We start from the raw sequence: 16,551 nt of genomic DNA on the forward strand, positions 1-16,551 counted from the left end.
GAATTTACTTCATTTTTACCATTCTAATTTTTTTTGTTTTTGAGATAGGGTCTGTCGCCCACGTTGGAGTGTAGTGGCGCGATCACGACTTACTGCAGCCTCGACCTCCCGAGTTCAAGCGGTCCTCCCACCTCAGCCTCCCAAAGTGCTGGGATTACAGGTGTGAACCACCACGCCTGGCTTAATGAAGGGGTTTTAAATTTTTGCTATTAAAATTATTCCTGTTGAGCTAGCCGAGATCCCGCCACTGCACTCCAGCCTGGGCGACAGAGCAAGACCTTGTCTCAAAAAATAAATAAATAAATATTCTGAATGAAATAATTGGCATTAAAAAGTCCTCAACTTTTAAAAATCCTCTGTTAACAAAAAGATGCAGTAGGCCTCTAGGTCAGGCACCAGCTGTCGGTAAAAGATGGAACAGAGCTGAGGATACAAAGATTAGTCTACTTAAAAAGTTAGGCTTTGGTCCCCTCTCCTGATAGCTCTATGCCTCTCATTCCAAGGATGACAATGTACAGGGCACAGAAAATGATAGATAATAATAGTTTAAAGCTGAACCACCACCTTTAATCAGAGATCAAAGCCATTTAAATACTTGAACAGAGTTGAAGCCCTTAAGGCTGCATCCCAATTCCCTCTGAACTCATTCTAAATCCTAATTAACTCTTGGGGTAGGGGATTATTTGATCTTATTAAAAATAACTTTATCATGACACAAACGAAAACAAAACACATTTTGTGAGTGGTTTGAAAGTCTATCAAGTGACTTTAGAATCATCCTGAACTCTTTTTCTCTCATATCCTAGATCCACCCCATTAGTAAATCCCATCAATTTTACCTTCAGAATATATCCAGATTCTTCCCAATTCTACCGCCACCATTCTGGTTCAAGCTACCTGGCAAGTTTGCACCTGGAATACTACAATACCTTCCTCTCTGGTCTCCCTGCTTCTACTCTTGCCTTTCATGTACATGTTATCTCAGTGCAGCAACTACAGCAATCCTTAGGTAGATCATACCATTTATTCTCAGAAACCTTCAATGGCTCCTCACCTCAGAGTAAAAGCACAGGTCATTAGAAAAACCTCAATAAGTTCATTTCCTATTACTCTCCTAGCTCATCCCATCAGCCATACTAGCCTTCCTGCTTTTCCTTGAATATACTAAGCTCCTGTCTGGACCTTCCCCTCCTCCACCTGGAACTCTCTTCCCGATATGTATTTTCATCCTCATTCCCTCACCTTCTTCAGGTCTTTGCTCAGGTTTACCTATCAGTGAGGTCTTTTCTAACCACCCTGTCAAAAATAGCAAGCCTCCCCCCAACTCCCTGTCCCTGCACTATTTTTTCCCTTCCCTTCTTTATTTTCCGTCCTTACACGTATCACCATCAGATATGCAGCTTTATTTACTTGCTTACTAACATTGTATAATCCCCTCCTCTCCACCAATATGTGCTCCACAGAGGGGTAAGGGCTTTGTTTTGCTTACTGGTATATTCCAAGTGCTTAGAACAGTTGCTGGCACATGGTGGGTAGTCAATATTTTGTGACTGAATGAATTAATGAGTGAATGATGTAATGAAAAGATAAGCATCTTTGTCAATGTTAGAAACATTTACTTTTGATAATCCATACAACTTTCTCTGTTACACAGCGTCCTTGTATCTAAATTAAAGTCAAAGTATGAATTTTAAGATGATTTTTAATTATTTAACAAGTAGAAATACAGTGACAATTATCAATTAAAACATTAAGCAACCCAGTTTTTTTCTTAACAGTCATGATGAAATATCCCTTTCCTGTCTTATCAGAAGCCTTAATTATTCTCTACCACACACACCACAAAAGCTTCTTAATAGAGCATCAGTGTCCCTCACACCTTTTAGAATCTCTGGCAACAAGGTGCTGTCTCCTCTTGCCCTGCCCCCACATCTGCTTAACTACTCATCTTTCTGGAATGCCTCTTTTACTCCTCACTATTTTGTGAGCTCCTGCAGATGTGTTTAAGGTCCAGCTCAGTGACTACCTCCTAGAGCCTTGCTTGACCACTTAAACATACAAACTAAAAGCACAATGTGGTCATTTTGGAAAGATGATTGATAAATTCTCAAGCCACAATGTCTAGTTTTTAAAAAATGCAAGCAGGGAGGAACAGAAGTGACATATCAAGAAATTAAAAACACAAATTGTAGATTGAAAAGACTATAGTAATAAAAAAATTCAATTTCACACTAAAATATTTAGTGTTACAGAGAAGGAACAAAATTCTAGCCTTTATATTTTGTCTTAAATATAAAGAAAAGCTTTATATTTATAGAAATGTTTTTAAGTTTGGTAAATAATACTAAAAATTTTTAAAGATAAGACATTTCTGGTCAAATAACATGAAGCATATACACAAAGATAATATGACAAGCCCTTCTTAGTCTTCTACTTATGTCGTATTTTTTATTACTCACAATGGGGCCTCAATATTTAAGAATTAAATATGTAATACCAAATGAAGGAAACTGACAATTCAGTGAATAACTAAACTGAAAACACTCCATATGAAATAAAAATTTTAAAGAGTTAAGGAAGATTATTCCTGAGTAGGCTTTCAATATTATTTCTTGAAGAATATTATGTTTCCACAAATATATAAAAAAGGACTAATGTTATGAAAAATAATTTTATGCAAATATTTTGACACCATTCCCTTTAAACAGGAGATCATACAAGTCACATAAAAGTCTAAGCAGGTAAAAGGAATGGAAATTGTTTCATTTAAATTATTTCTTAAAAATTAAGGTGTAGTTTTTATTTTAGCAACGTGCTGCTCTAATTAAAGCAGTAATCTACATATGCATGGCACCCACAAAGAACATTGCTGATAAAATTTTAAATGTTTCCATGATCAGTTTCCATTACCCTCTTCTAATAAACATAAACAAAGATCTCAAAGGTATTATATAATAGTGCCACATGAGAAGTAGAATTTATGGAAAACTTGACCTATGTCACCTTTTTTATATTCATTTTCACTCCTAAAAAAATAAACTAGCATCATTTGTACAGTACAAATAAAATTAAAGAACTAATGCTATTTGGGAAACAACTGTCAAGAGCTTTCCTTTTTTTTTAATCCTTTAAATCTAAATATATAAATTCAAAGTTAACTGGGAAACTGTTACACCTATATTAGAATACATACTTTATATTTGAATGAACTTGTATTCTATTCCTTCTGTACATGTTTGCACATTAGCACAAAAATACAAAACAAAGATCAGATTTTGAACATATGAAAGCAAAAACATGTTTTCAAATACATTTGCAATAGTGGATTTCTGGTCTCCTTTAGAAAACAAACTCAAGAATTCATTATCTGAGTCTCTTCAAGGCCACTTGATGTTGTGTGGTAATATCTTTAATTACATTTCCTCAAGACTTCTTCTAATAGCTTCTTCTAATTCCACATCTGCATTAAAAAACATAGAATTTTAACACTTAGGGCAGAAAACTCAACATGTGCTGTATTTATTTAAGTTTCATCGACTGTATTCATCTTTTCAAGAAGGAAAGTAAAATCAAAATGGAAAAACACAGGATAACTTGGCAGTTTCTCTACTAAAAAATTGAGTATTTTGAAATATGAAAATCCAGATATGATCTCGAATTGAATTTTATATATGAACTTAGAACTTGCAAGTTAATTCCACTTAGGGATGCAGAAAGTCAACAAACTTAAAATCACTGACAGGTAATCACTTGTTTCAACATTTAAAAAAAAATCACTTATTTGCTAAAAGACTTGAGGTGATACATACAAGACTTTAAACAGAAAGGCAACTCCATGAAATGACAAAATGTCACAGGCCATTAAAAATTTAGTTTAATTTTTAATTATACCTCAATAAAGCTGGGGAAAAATTAGCTTCAAGCATCCTAGCATCTAAGGTAGTGAAACTCATGGCCACATAAATGTCATCTGGGAAGCATATAATATATGCTGTATGCAGATGTATGTAAACTCATTTGACAAATATTTATTGAATGCCCATTATATACCAGGAACAGCAATGTAATAGTGAAGAAGACAGACACTATTGGGTTCACAATAGTTGGGTTCCAGCTCCTCCTTGGGAACGATGCTAAAATCCAGGAGGGTGAAATTTGGTGTCAATTTCTTGGCCTTCACTAGCTTCTCACACCAGATTTATCTTATCCCATCTGGTCCACAGTCTCTCAGAGGCTACTTGGCTACAGGCACCAGTCATCTCCCTAAGATGCAACCGCATGTTCCTCTGAGTGGGGGCACTAGTGTTATGTTGTCTAATTTAAAGTACTACAAACTAGCATGAACCATGTATCAAGTTAAAGCTACACTCTAGGATCAGTTGGTTGCCCTTAAGATGAATTAAAAGGGATGAGGAAATGCAAAGAAAAGCCAAGACACTCTTACCAAAGAAAAACAAGGGGACAAGACTTGTCTAAGATATGAACACTTATTATAAAGTTACAGTAATCAATAATGTGGTACTAGTGCAAGAATAAATAGACCAAAGGAACAGCATAGACAGCTCAGAAACAGACCCATGCATATATGGACATTGGATTTATAACAAAGGTAGCACTGCAGAATGATAGGGAAAGGTCTTTTTAACAAATGATAGTAGGTTATATGTATATGTATGTATATGTATATATATGTGTGTATATATATATGAAATCACAATGTCTGTTTTACAATTAAAGTTATAAAAATCTTTGAACTAAAATTCAAAATTTGAAGTATGGTTTATACTAAATGCATATTGCTTTCACATCCTTATAAAGTAAAAAAATCATAAATCAAACCATCGTTAAGTACAGAAACATCTATGCAAAGATATCATACCTCCAGTGAGCTTATAGGGATTAAGCTTGCCAGCTGAAAGACTATAAAAAACAAAAAGCAAGTATGGTCATATGCTGCATATCAACTTTTGGTAAACAGTGGGATCACATATACAACAGTGGTCCCATAAGATTATAATAGACCTGAAAAATTCCTATTGCCTAGTGATGTCATAGCCATCTTCATGTTGCAGTGCAACACATTACTCATGTGTTTGTGGTGATGCTGCTGTAAACAAATACACTATGTTGCCAGTTGTGTAAAAGTATAGCACATACAATTATGTACAGTACATAACATTTGAAAATTATAATAAACTCTGGTACTGTTTTATGTATTTACTATACTTTTTATTATTATTTTAGAGGGTATTGCTACTTATAAAAGTGATATTGATGATCCTGACTCTGTGTAGGTCTAAGCTAACAGATATGTGTTTGTGTCTTAGTTTTTAACAAAAAAGTTTTAAAAGTAATAAAACAATTTAAAAGTAGGGAAAGCTTATAGAATAAGGATATAAAGAAAATATTTCTCTATAGCTGTACAAAGTGTGTTTTAAGTGTTATTACAATAGAGACAAAAAGTTAAAAATTTTAAAGTTTATACATTACAGTAAGCTAAGGTGAACTGATTATTGAAGAAAAAAAATTTTTTTAATGTAGTATAGGCCAGGCACAGTGGCTCATGTCTTAATGTGAGTACTTTGGAAGGCCAAGGTGGGTGGATCACCTGAGGTCAGGAGTTCGAGACCAGCCTGGACAACATGGAGAAACCCAGTCTCTACTAAAAATACAAAAATTAGCTGGGCGTGGTTGCACATGCCTATAATCCCAGCTACTTGGGAGGCTGAGGTGGGAGAATCACTTAAACCCAGGAGGCAGAGGTTGCAGTGAGCCGAGATCACACAACTGTACTCCAGCCTGGGCAACAGAGCAAGACTGTCTCAAAAAAAAAAAAAAAAAAAAAAGTAGTATAGCCTAATCGTACAGTGTTTATAAAATCTACAGTAGAATACAGTAACATCTTAGACCTTCACATTCACTCACCACTCACTCACTGACTCACCCAGAGCAACCTCCCCATCCTGCAAGCTCCATTCAGGGTAAGTACCTTATACAGGTATACCATTTTTTACGTATTTTTATGTCTCTATGTTTAGATACACAAGTATTTACCATTATGTTACAATGTCTACAGTATTCAGCACAATAACATGCTATACAGGTTTGTAGACTAGAAGCAACAGGCTATATGATATAGCATGGGTGACAAAGACTTTAAGCCAACTGTCTTATGTATGTTCAAAGAACTAAAGGAAACCAGGAAAACAATGTATGAACAAAATTAAGAGTACCAATAATGAGGCAGAATTATTAAAAGCCCATCAAATAGAAACTCAGGAACTGAAAAGTACAATAACTAAAATGAAAAATCTTTAGAGGGGCTTAATGAATTTGAGTACAAAGAAGAAAGAGTCAGCAAATTTAAAGATAGGACAATTTAAATTATCCAGTGTGTGTCTTGGTTTGGGTTCAGTCTAAATCAATCAATCAATCATCCAGTATGAGGAACAGAAAGAAAAATGAAGAAAAGTAAACAGAGTCCAAGAGACCTGTGGGACACCATCAAGTGAACTAACATATGCATTACAGGAGTCTCAAGAGGGGAAGCAAAATAGGATCAGAAAGAATGTTTGAAGAAATAATGGTTGAAAAACTCCCAAATTTGATGAAAGAGGTGAATCTACATATCCAAGAAGCTCAATGAACTCTAACAAGACCCACACTGAGACATGTTATAGTCAAACTGTCAAAAGCCAAAAACAATGAAAACAACAAGAGAGAAACAACTCATCACATACAAGAGAGCCTTAATAAAATTACTAGCTGATTTCTTATAAAAAACCATGGAGACCAGAAAATAAGAATGTCGATCAAGAATTCTATATTTGACAAAACTATTCTTAAAGAAATTCTCAGATAAACAAAAGCTACAGAATTTACTAGTAGACCTGCCCTACAAGAAATGCTAAAGAGAATCTCTCAGATTGAAACTAAAGGACATCAGACCGTAACTTGAAGTCACATGAAAAAATAAAGAGCACTTGTGAAAAATCTGTCTTTGTTTTTCTATTCTGTGGCTAGCTCTGTGTTCCCCTTACCCTCCTTTTGGCCTTAATTTCATTTACTTTGAGAGCAGTAATTATGGCAAACAACAAAAACAACCAGTAGTAGGAGGTAAAAGACATATAGAAATGGTTCCCCAATCATTTTAAAACTGTGGCTGTAAGGCCAAATTACTGAATGTTTAGAAGCCTCAGTTTTCATATAAAATGAAGAGAACAGTCTGACTCTCACAAGTTGTTAAGATTAAGAGCAGCTTTGACTGCTATTAATTGAAGGAATTCTCAGAATAAGGCATATTGCTAACACTTACAGAAAGATGGTTTTGTAAAGAAAATTATCTATATAATGCTGTCCTCTGTCTCTTCCAGCAATTTGAGTCAGAATACCTCTAGTTAATAGACATACCTCTAGAGTAGACCTTAGGTGAATATATAATGGCATAATGATCATCATAATCCCAGTAACAGTAGCAGCAACCAATATATACTATTTACCATATGTCATGTTATTCTAGTAAGGTAGGTATACTAATATTCCCATATTTAAAAGGAGGAAGCTGAAGCACAGTGAAGTGACTTGTCCAATATTACACAACTTGTAAGCAGCAGGGTTTTAACTTAGGCAGTATGAATCCAAAGACTGTACTTTTCACCACCACATTATGCGGCATCTGTTTCCTCTGTCAAGTACAGGAAATAGATTATATGGGATTGTTATGACTGGTCTGCATGGTCAGAGTTTGATACTGGTCTATGGGAAACAACAAAGAATAAGACAAATCACGGAAGGAGGGAATTACCCTAAGGCAAAAAGCCATAAGCAGATTTATCCTCTCTTCTGCCACTATTTCTCAGGCATTTACAGAGTTGTACTGGGAAAGGAAGGAATAAAAACAGACTTAAGAGGTTGCTTAAAATTTTTTTTGAGTTTTGTTATCAGGTCTAGACTAGAACATTATTTTGCTTCTGTGGTTTGGAGTCAACAAAATAACCCAATATTCTATAACAAAATAGCCTCTATCTTAATTTCCCTTATCCAGTTATAGGGAAATGGGTCCTGGTGGCTCTAACATGTTTTAAGTTTGTTAAAAGTTTATTCATTTAACAAGCAACCATTTTGTGCCAAACACTGTGCTAGGTGCTGCTGAAGTAAAGATAAATAAAACATGATCCTACTCCCTGAGGAGCTTACAGTCAGTGGAGATGAAAGATGTAGACAGAAGTATTTTAAATCCACTTGGCCTGGTACAGAGGAAGCCCAGAATAGAGAGTGGTTGGCTGTGTCTAAAGATGGACAATCTAGGAAAGGCACTGACCATACGACAGTGCCTACAAAAATGGCAATTCTATATGGTTCAACCTAAGAGATGAAATTCGAGTTAGCTCTTTTGGGGTGATGAGGAGGGGGAAAGAAGAAGGGTGTTAGAGAAAAGTGCAAAGGAGCCCATATTCCTTAACTTGTGTGAAACACCGTGTGCTTCTCACACTTATTTTATATAAAGCATCAGGATACAAAACACAAACACATTCCTTTGGTTTTTCTTGGAATTAAGGATTTTATCCCCACCTCTATTTTAACTATGACAACTAGTTATAGGTTTAAAGTATCTTCTCTTGAATCCTATAAAAATAATTATTTTTCCAAACCAAATAATCACAAAAATGTAACATCTCCACCTCCAAACCATAAAATGCATTACATAGATAATATGTGGTACATATCCAGTTACACAAATCTCAGATTTCCTAGGTTAGCTGGGAGCCCACAAAACTGTGACAGCTTATAATTATTTAAAAGTTATAATTTTGCCTGGCATTTTCCATGGGATGAGTCACGAGGTGTCAAATAAAAGTTGCAAAATCTGAACTCTTTAGATGTTCAGTACTGTTTATCTTTTAGTGGCCTTGATAAACAACTTAATTGGCAGTTTTTGTTCAAAACACACAAAAGTTCTTTCATTTGTTTAATTCATCATTATGTGGCTGCTAAGCATTAAGCTAGACCTTGAAAGACCATGCTGGGAAAACAAGTTGGTCAAAACACTTGCTTCCTTCCAATTAGATATAGATTTATTGCCAGTTTTGTTTAACCAATGAAATTTGGCTATAAGGCAGAAAGATTACAGCTATCTACTTAATCTAATGGATGAATCGATTCCACTGCCAGACTCCATTTCCCAAACTCCTAATAGCATAAAGCTCTCGTATGCTCTTAGTCAAACTAGTTGTATTATCTGAGATCAAGGAAATGCAAAGAAAACATACCAGTCAGGCCATTCTGTTTGTGTGTGTTTAGTCACATTTCCATCCCTACTTTCCAGCCTCCACATTCCTACCCTACAATCTCCAACAATAAACATTATACTGGAATGTACATGAAGACTCCTACTGTTTTTCTTTAATGTCAAAGATGCTGATATAACACTTTCAACTTCTCCAGTGAAGCTCAAAGTATTTTCTAAGATCCATTATCTCATTTCCCCCCGGTTATTAAAAAGTGCAGTCTGTTATAGAAAAACCAAAGTAAAGAATGGTTACAAGACACAACCAAATAACGGTACAGCCAGCAAACGATTTGATGCCAAGTGACATAAAAAGTTCTCTTTAACCCATGGAAGGAAATAGCTTTTCCTTTAAGAAGAGTAAATGAGAATTTTAATTTTTAGCTGGGCGTGTTGGTGGCACACGCCTGTAATACCAGCTATTGTGGAGGCTGGGGCACAAGAATCACTTGAACCCAGGAGGCAGAGGCTGCAGTGAGCTAAGATTGTACCACTGCATTCCAGTCTGGGTGACAGAGCGAGACTCTGTCTTAAAAAAACAAAAAACAAACAAAAAAGCCTTTTAAAATTTATTTTAAAAAGCCCATTTATATTTAGATGTAAGTGCTTGCTTTTAGAGTTCCACTGCCTGTCTTTTAATACTCTTAATACTACTCAAGATAAATAACCATTAGGAAATCAAAATCATCTCCTAGCCCAGGGGTTAGCAAACTTTTTCTTTTTAAAGGGTTAGAAAATAATTATTTGAGGGGGGCGGGGTTGGAGGGGCTCTACTGTCTGTGCCACACCTATTCAACCTTGCAGTTGTGGTACAAAAGCAATAGCATAGACAATACTTAAATGTATGGCTGTGTTCCTAAAGATAGTGGACTGGATTTGACCCAAGGGCCATAACTGGCTGACCCATTCTAGCTTTCTAAATTAGTATTACCCCCAAGTCATCTTACATGAAAAATGCAAAGCTATCCTTCAAACTGAGAAAATGTTTTAACCTGGGGAAATAAGAGGGGTGAATGGGTGAGAGACAGAGAAATTTAAAAAAAAAATACAGATACAGTCAAGTAGAAAAGAGATTAACTCTATTAGGTTACCTTCTGTGGATATAAATTCTTCTCCTATTGAAGTATTTTTGGCACCCATGTTATCATCACTGTCACATTCTGTAAAGAAGAATCAACACATGCAGTTATTGTGCCATAAATTTATGTATTCTCAATATTATTTTCAATAACTTCTCATACCCAAGCTTACTCGTTATAGTACAGTTCATTAGTGTTACACTACTTTCCCACACTAGGTTTTCTCCAATGCTTACCAAATAATATTAAAAATGGTGACAGATTAAATTCTCCTATGTTTTGAAAATCACATGCATTCATCTCTATAGAGATAACATCATAGGTTTTAATTAACAATGCCTCTTGCATAGCACAAACTTACTTACCTGATGTCTTAGATGCTTTCATATTAAGAGACCGAAGGCTTTATAATATGGTATGACTGAAAAGGCATTGCAAAACTCACTTAAAATTTGAACCATGGAGCCTAAGGAGATTAATGTTTAAATGTCCTGTGGGATCCCAAGAGGTCCTGGGGTAGAAAAAGGATATTGAGGCCGGGCATGGTTGTTCACACCTGTAATTCCAGCACTTTGGGAGGCCAAAGTGGGTGGATCGCCTGAGCTCAGGAGTTCAAGACCAGCCTGGGCAATATAGCAAAACCCTGTCTCTACCAAAAATGCAAAACATTAGCCAGGTATGGTGGTGCGCACCTATAGTCCCAGCTACTTGGGAGGCTGAGGTAGGAAGATCGCTTGAACCTGGGAGGCGGAGGTTGCAGTGAGCCGAGATCACACCACTGCACTCCAACCTGAGTGACAGAGTGGGACCCTGTCTCCAGAAATGAAATGAGACGAGACGAGAAAAGAAAGAAAAGAGAGAGGAGGGGAGGGGAGAAAAGAAAAAGGACATTGGGGAAAACTAAAGGCTGGAATTAGTAATAATGTCCTAATATTGTTCTGTGAATTATGACAAATGTATCACTCTAATATAAGATGTTACTAATAAGGGAAACTAAGTATGGGTACATGGAAACACTCTGTACTATCTTCACAACTTTTTTGTAAATCTAAAACTATTCTGAAAAATAAAGTTCATCTTTAAAATTTTGAAACATTGTACTATCAATGACCTAATATTTTGCTTATCACTTTAACTACATTTAAATCAATATATATTTATATCAAGATATAATAATTATACAAATATAAACAGATATGTATCTATATATGATATATATGTCAGTGACTTGAATCAGCACTTAAATACAAATCATATAGACATATTTGTTTCTGTGCAAACTTAAAAACTTAAAATATACATTAAAAAGACCTTTAAGTGTCTATAAATAAAAATTAAATCACTATATTTCACTATATTCTTTTGCTGCAGAAATTTGTTTTTACAAGTCATTTTGCTATTAATTCCAGCAAAATACTTCAAATATTTCAAGCAATGTTTTAGGTAAATAAGACATTACATTTACAAATTAAAGAACAAAATTAAACCTCTAAACTGGGGTGTCCAATCTTTGGCTTGCCTGGGCCACATTCGAAGAAGATTGTCTTGGGCCACACATAAAATACACTAACACTAATGATAGCCAATGAGCAAAATAAGAAAACGCAATAAAAAAAAATACCCTCATAATGTTTTAAGAAAGTTTACGAATTTGTGTTGGGCCACATTCAAAGCTGAATTGGGCCACATGTGGCCCGTGGGCCGCAGGTTAGACAAGCTTGCTCTAAACATTAAGAACAAAAGGAAAATACCCACAGGTTTCTGTTATTACAATTTAAGGTCAAGGTCAGTCAAAAACAGCATGTTATAACTCATCCAAACAATTCATCATTGCATGCAAGGCCTAAGGCTACACTACAGGTTTGAATAATGACAAATCCTTGATTTGTCAAGGATTAACTTGACAAGGGGTTGCAAATATTAATATCATAAAAGGTTTCTTTTGCCTCAATCAACCCCATCAGAAGAACAGAGAAAATCGTAAATATTCTTTCTTATTTTCAGTACCTTTGCATGGAATTAATCTTATCAAACATATTTTTATAATGGTGCCCAAAGAAACAACCTATAGTTTTCATTAACAGGCTGAGGAAACAGCAGGCAGACAGACTTTAAGAAATAAGTTCAACAATTATTTTAGGTAATGCCTAGTCCACAGGCCATGATGCTGCTTCAATCATCTACACTTCCATAGCACCTAGGTGAATGTTTATGCTCTACACGTAAGATGGATTTAAAAATCTGTGTAATTGGTATGACTGTATATATGTCAACCATACTTACTGCTTCTAACCCACTCATCCACAATGAAGCCACAACTAAATAGATATGACAGTCTCAGGCTTATAAACAAGACCATCTAAGGAGCATACAGATTCAACAAAAATTAACTTGTAGTAACATTTCATTATATGTAATTCTCAAGGGAGCAGATACCGGCCCAAATAAGAAAACACTGAAAATATTAACTTCTGTGTGCCCTGGAACATTTACATCGATTAGGGGAGAGGTAGAGGAAGCAACAGGAGGCAGGTTTCTAGTGAATTTCTTTGAAACCACATGTTGCAGTACTCCAATAAGCTCACTGCAGTGCTTGTAGTTCTAGTGCCAACATCTCGAGGGGCCTGTAAAGATGGTGCTTATTCATTTAATTATGAGACAAAAGATCCTAGAGAAATTAGAATGCTAATTGCTTTCCTTGGCTATATTCAGCATATAATCACTTTACTTTTTAAAGCACCAGAACTCACAACCAAATCATTTCTTCTGATAAAAAAAAAAAAGCGCATTCCTCCTGAATGTTATTTAAAAAGAAAAAAACTTGTTTGATATCTTTATATAAACTCTGCAATGTCACTATACTGTGGCAGAATATCTCCCATTATCTTCATTCTTTAAGGACATGGTTAAAGCCAGTAATTCACACTGGGTGGCTAGCTCTACATCATGGAATCAGGTATTTGTGTCAGTGAAAGTCTCACCCATAGTCGTTGATACTAATGAAAAGCAAAGCACTTGCTCTGTGGCTGCAGGTAGATTATTTAACCTTTCTGAACCTCTGCTTCCTTCCACACTTATAAAATGGGGTAACCCAACACCTACTTCGTAGCTTGCAAAGGGGATTAAAAAGCATGTGGAAGAAGTTCTTTAAACATATTTAAACATCTGTAAACACTACAAACATAAAAAGCAGTTAACATGGTGGCTGGCACATAGTAGGTCTGCAATAAACTACAATAAACTTCAATAAACTTTTTTCAATAAAAAAGTTCACTTTTTTTTTCTTTCAACATTTAAGTGACACGTTATATCTGCATCTCTGAAACATGAGGCTTGAGTTAGAATAAAGAAGTATTTGGGAATAAAATATAAATGGTCTAAGAAAGTCTACCTGGCTTCTCTGATTGGGATTACCAGAAAGGATCCATATATCTTAAGTGTTAAGAAAGTGAGGATAAGTACAATATAAAATAGAAATGATGAAGGATAAGAAGACCAAGGTGGGGGCAGAAATTAAACAGACTTTTTAAATGTCTCTACAAGAATTTATACATATATCATAGCTGTAATTAAAATGTTCACGTTGAAACCCTGATGCTTACAAGGAGAGAAAAGAACTTTTACCCTAACTAACCAAGTCAGAGACCTAAAAATGTACCAGTAATAAAGCTACTTAACTTTTCCCCTCCCCACCACGCAAAAACAATGCCTTAGGAACAAATGACTGGACACCAATATACAGAACCAGCAACTCCAAATATCTGTATTTTTACTGAAATAAGTACCTCTGGAAAGACTTTCAATTAACAGAGAATTAGCAAAGACTAATTTCTTCTAGTATGATACCATACAATCATTGATTCTGATAATAATATTCAAAAGATCCTTCCTATTTATACAGCAATCTTTAGTCTAATAAAAACCACTTTTTAGTCCTGCTGGGGTAAATTTCTGAAAACTTATAAAGAATAAGAGACTCAAACTTGTATCACTTCTCTATGCTCTGGTGAAAAATTCAAAAATCTGAAAAATCACCAGCCTGGCTGTATAATAACAAATATGAGAGAACTTATCACTGTATGTTACTTACAGCAGGAGTCCCCAACCCCAGGGCCATGGACCAGTACCAATCTGTGGCCTGTTAGGAACTGGGCTGCACAGCAGGAGGTGAGCCAGCATTACCACCTGAGCTCCTCCTCCTGTCAGATCAGCAGCGGCATTAGATTCTCATAGGAGCACAAACCCTATTGTGAACTGCACGTGCAAGGGATCTAGGTTGTACACTCCTTATGAGAATCTAATGCCCCACCTCCTGCTCCCAATCCATGGAAAAATTGTCTTCCATGAAACCAGTCCCTGGTGCCAAAATGGTTGGGGACTGTGGACTTATAGTATAAACTTAGGTTACACCCCAAAGGACAATTTTGTTTGTTGATTGGCAACTAGAAGCGTTGAGACCACAAATTCCTTGAAATTGTATGCAATGTACTATATACATGTTTATTTTGGGGGAAGGAGGGTATAGAAAGTTTTCATCAGATTCTCAAAAAGGTCCAGTGACCCCTTCACCCCAAAAACCACATTGCCTTAAGAAACTGACTGGCTGTCAAATCTGAAAACGAGAAGGAACACCATGTTTAGCTATGTGCAAGGAGTTATCCTGGCATTCTTTAGTAATAAAAATTATATTATTAATGGACATTGAGAGGTTTAGAGTCCCATTATATATTAAATACCATTCCTTAATAGAAACTATTACTCGACTATTCACAAAGCTATTTGTTAGGAAAGGAAACGGAATAAAAAGTTATCCAAGAAAATGATTTTTCTTTGATTCCTTATAAAGTTCACTACAGGCAATTTGATGGTTTTAAGTCTTCCATGAAGAAAAAATTTGGTCTTAAATCAGATAACTAAGCCTGAACATACTATGATTCAGTGTAACATTAAAAATGTAGTGGCTAGGAATCACATTTTCTTTTTATGGTAGTAATAATAAAAATAGCTATTATTTGTTAAATAGCTAAAGTGCTTTATATACTGTGCTAGACACTTTACATACATCACTAACTATTACAACCATATAAATACAAAAAAATGAGGCTCCAAAAAAGTAACATGCCTGAAATCGCACTGCTAGGAAACAGCAAAGTCAGCATTTGAACCAAAGCCCATATCCTTCTTCATGCAGTGCACAATCTCTGTATGTCACAAAAATTAAGAATAAAGTACACATGTGCCTCCAAAGAGTAGTTAGTTCAAATGAGTACTGAGTATGGGTGATTAAAAAAAAAATACCTAGAACATAAGAGTCATTTGGAAGGGCATAATCAGCAGATAATAATAACCTATATCTTACCTCCAACCGTAATATACCCATGCAAGCCTACTCATATTCACCTCTCATTCCAAACAGAATATGGTTTTGCCTCTGCAAAACCGTAACAGGTTTCATATTTGAAATTATAAAAGAAATGTTCCCAAAAGCAGAAGCATAAGAGAAGGAAAGGGAGGTTGGCCTTGTGTGGCAAAGGTAAAACTTTATCTTACAGGATATTAAGTAGATGTTGAGGACTGGGAAAGTGATGGCAAAAGAGTAGAAGAGGTGTTTTGTTTTTTGTTTGTTTTTGAGACGAAGTTTTGCTCTTACTGCCCAGGCTGGAGTGCAATGGTGCGATCTCAGCTCACTGCAACCTCCGCCTCCTGGGTTCAAGCGATTCTCCTGCCTCAGCCTGCCGAGTAGCTGGGATTACAGGCAACCGCCACCATGCCCAGCTAATTTTTGTATATTTAGTAGAGACAGGGTTTCACCATGTTGACCAGGCTAGTCTTGAACTTCTGACCTCAGGTGATCCACCCACCTCAGCCTCCCAAAGTGCTGGGATTACAGGTGTGAGCCACCGCACCCGGCCCCCCCCTTTTTTTTTTTTTTTTTTTTAAGAAAAAAGAAAGCCACAGATAGAAAAACAAGCGAAAACAAAAATTACAGAATAGGAAGATAATACTCAGAACTAAGGCATGACATAAACACACGAGTTCATTTTCTTCTATAATCTTCCATCACTACTCCGCTTTAGAGTCTAAAGAGCACAGATTACTGATTCCTAACTTTGCAGAAGTGAATTGATCCACTCTAATCAGTGATTAGAGCAAAATTCTCCGGAATGAGTTTTCAATCAAAATGTG

The 16,551-nt window shown here is 35.7% G+C and overlaps 1 protein-coding gene across 3 annotated transcripts in view; it reads right to left on the reverse strand.

Annotated features, from left to right (window-relative positions):
- Positions 1 to 1,595: 1,595 nt before the first annotated feature.
- ZNF451 (zinc finger protein 451) overlaps positions 1,596 to 16,551 on the reverse strand; it is an 80,514-nt gene continuing 65,558 nt past the window's right edge. For 2 of the 3 annotated variants that reach the window (XM_030803642.1, XM_030803643.1), the window contains 2 exons: positions 10,378 to 10,446; positions 1,685 to 3,460 (listed from right to left, as the gene is read on the reverse strand). In XM_030803642.1, the coding sequence (XP_030659502.1) occupies positions 3,414 to 3,460; positions 10,378 to 10,446 (116 nt within the window). In that variant the 3' untranslated portion in view covers positions 1,685 to 3,413. Of the gene's footprint in view, positions 3,461 to 10,377; positions 10,447 to 16,551 lie in introns of all 3 variants that reach the window. The other variant, XM_012500424.2, reaches the window with a different exon arrangement.

The sequence above is a fragment of the Nomascus leucogenys genome, chromosome 22a (assembly GCF_006542625.1).
Source record: "Nomascus leucogenys isolate Asia chromosome 22a, Asia_NLE_v1, whole genome shotgun sequence".
Lineage (NCBI taxonomy): Eukaryota > Metazoa > Chordata > Mammalia > Primates > Hylobatidae > Nomascus > Nomascus leucogenys.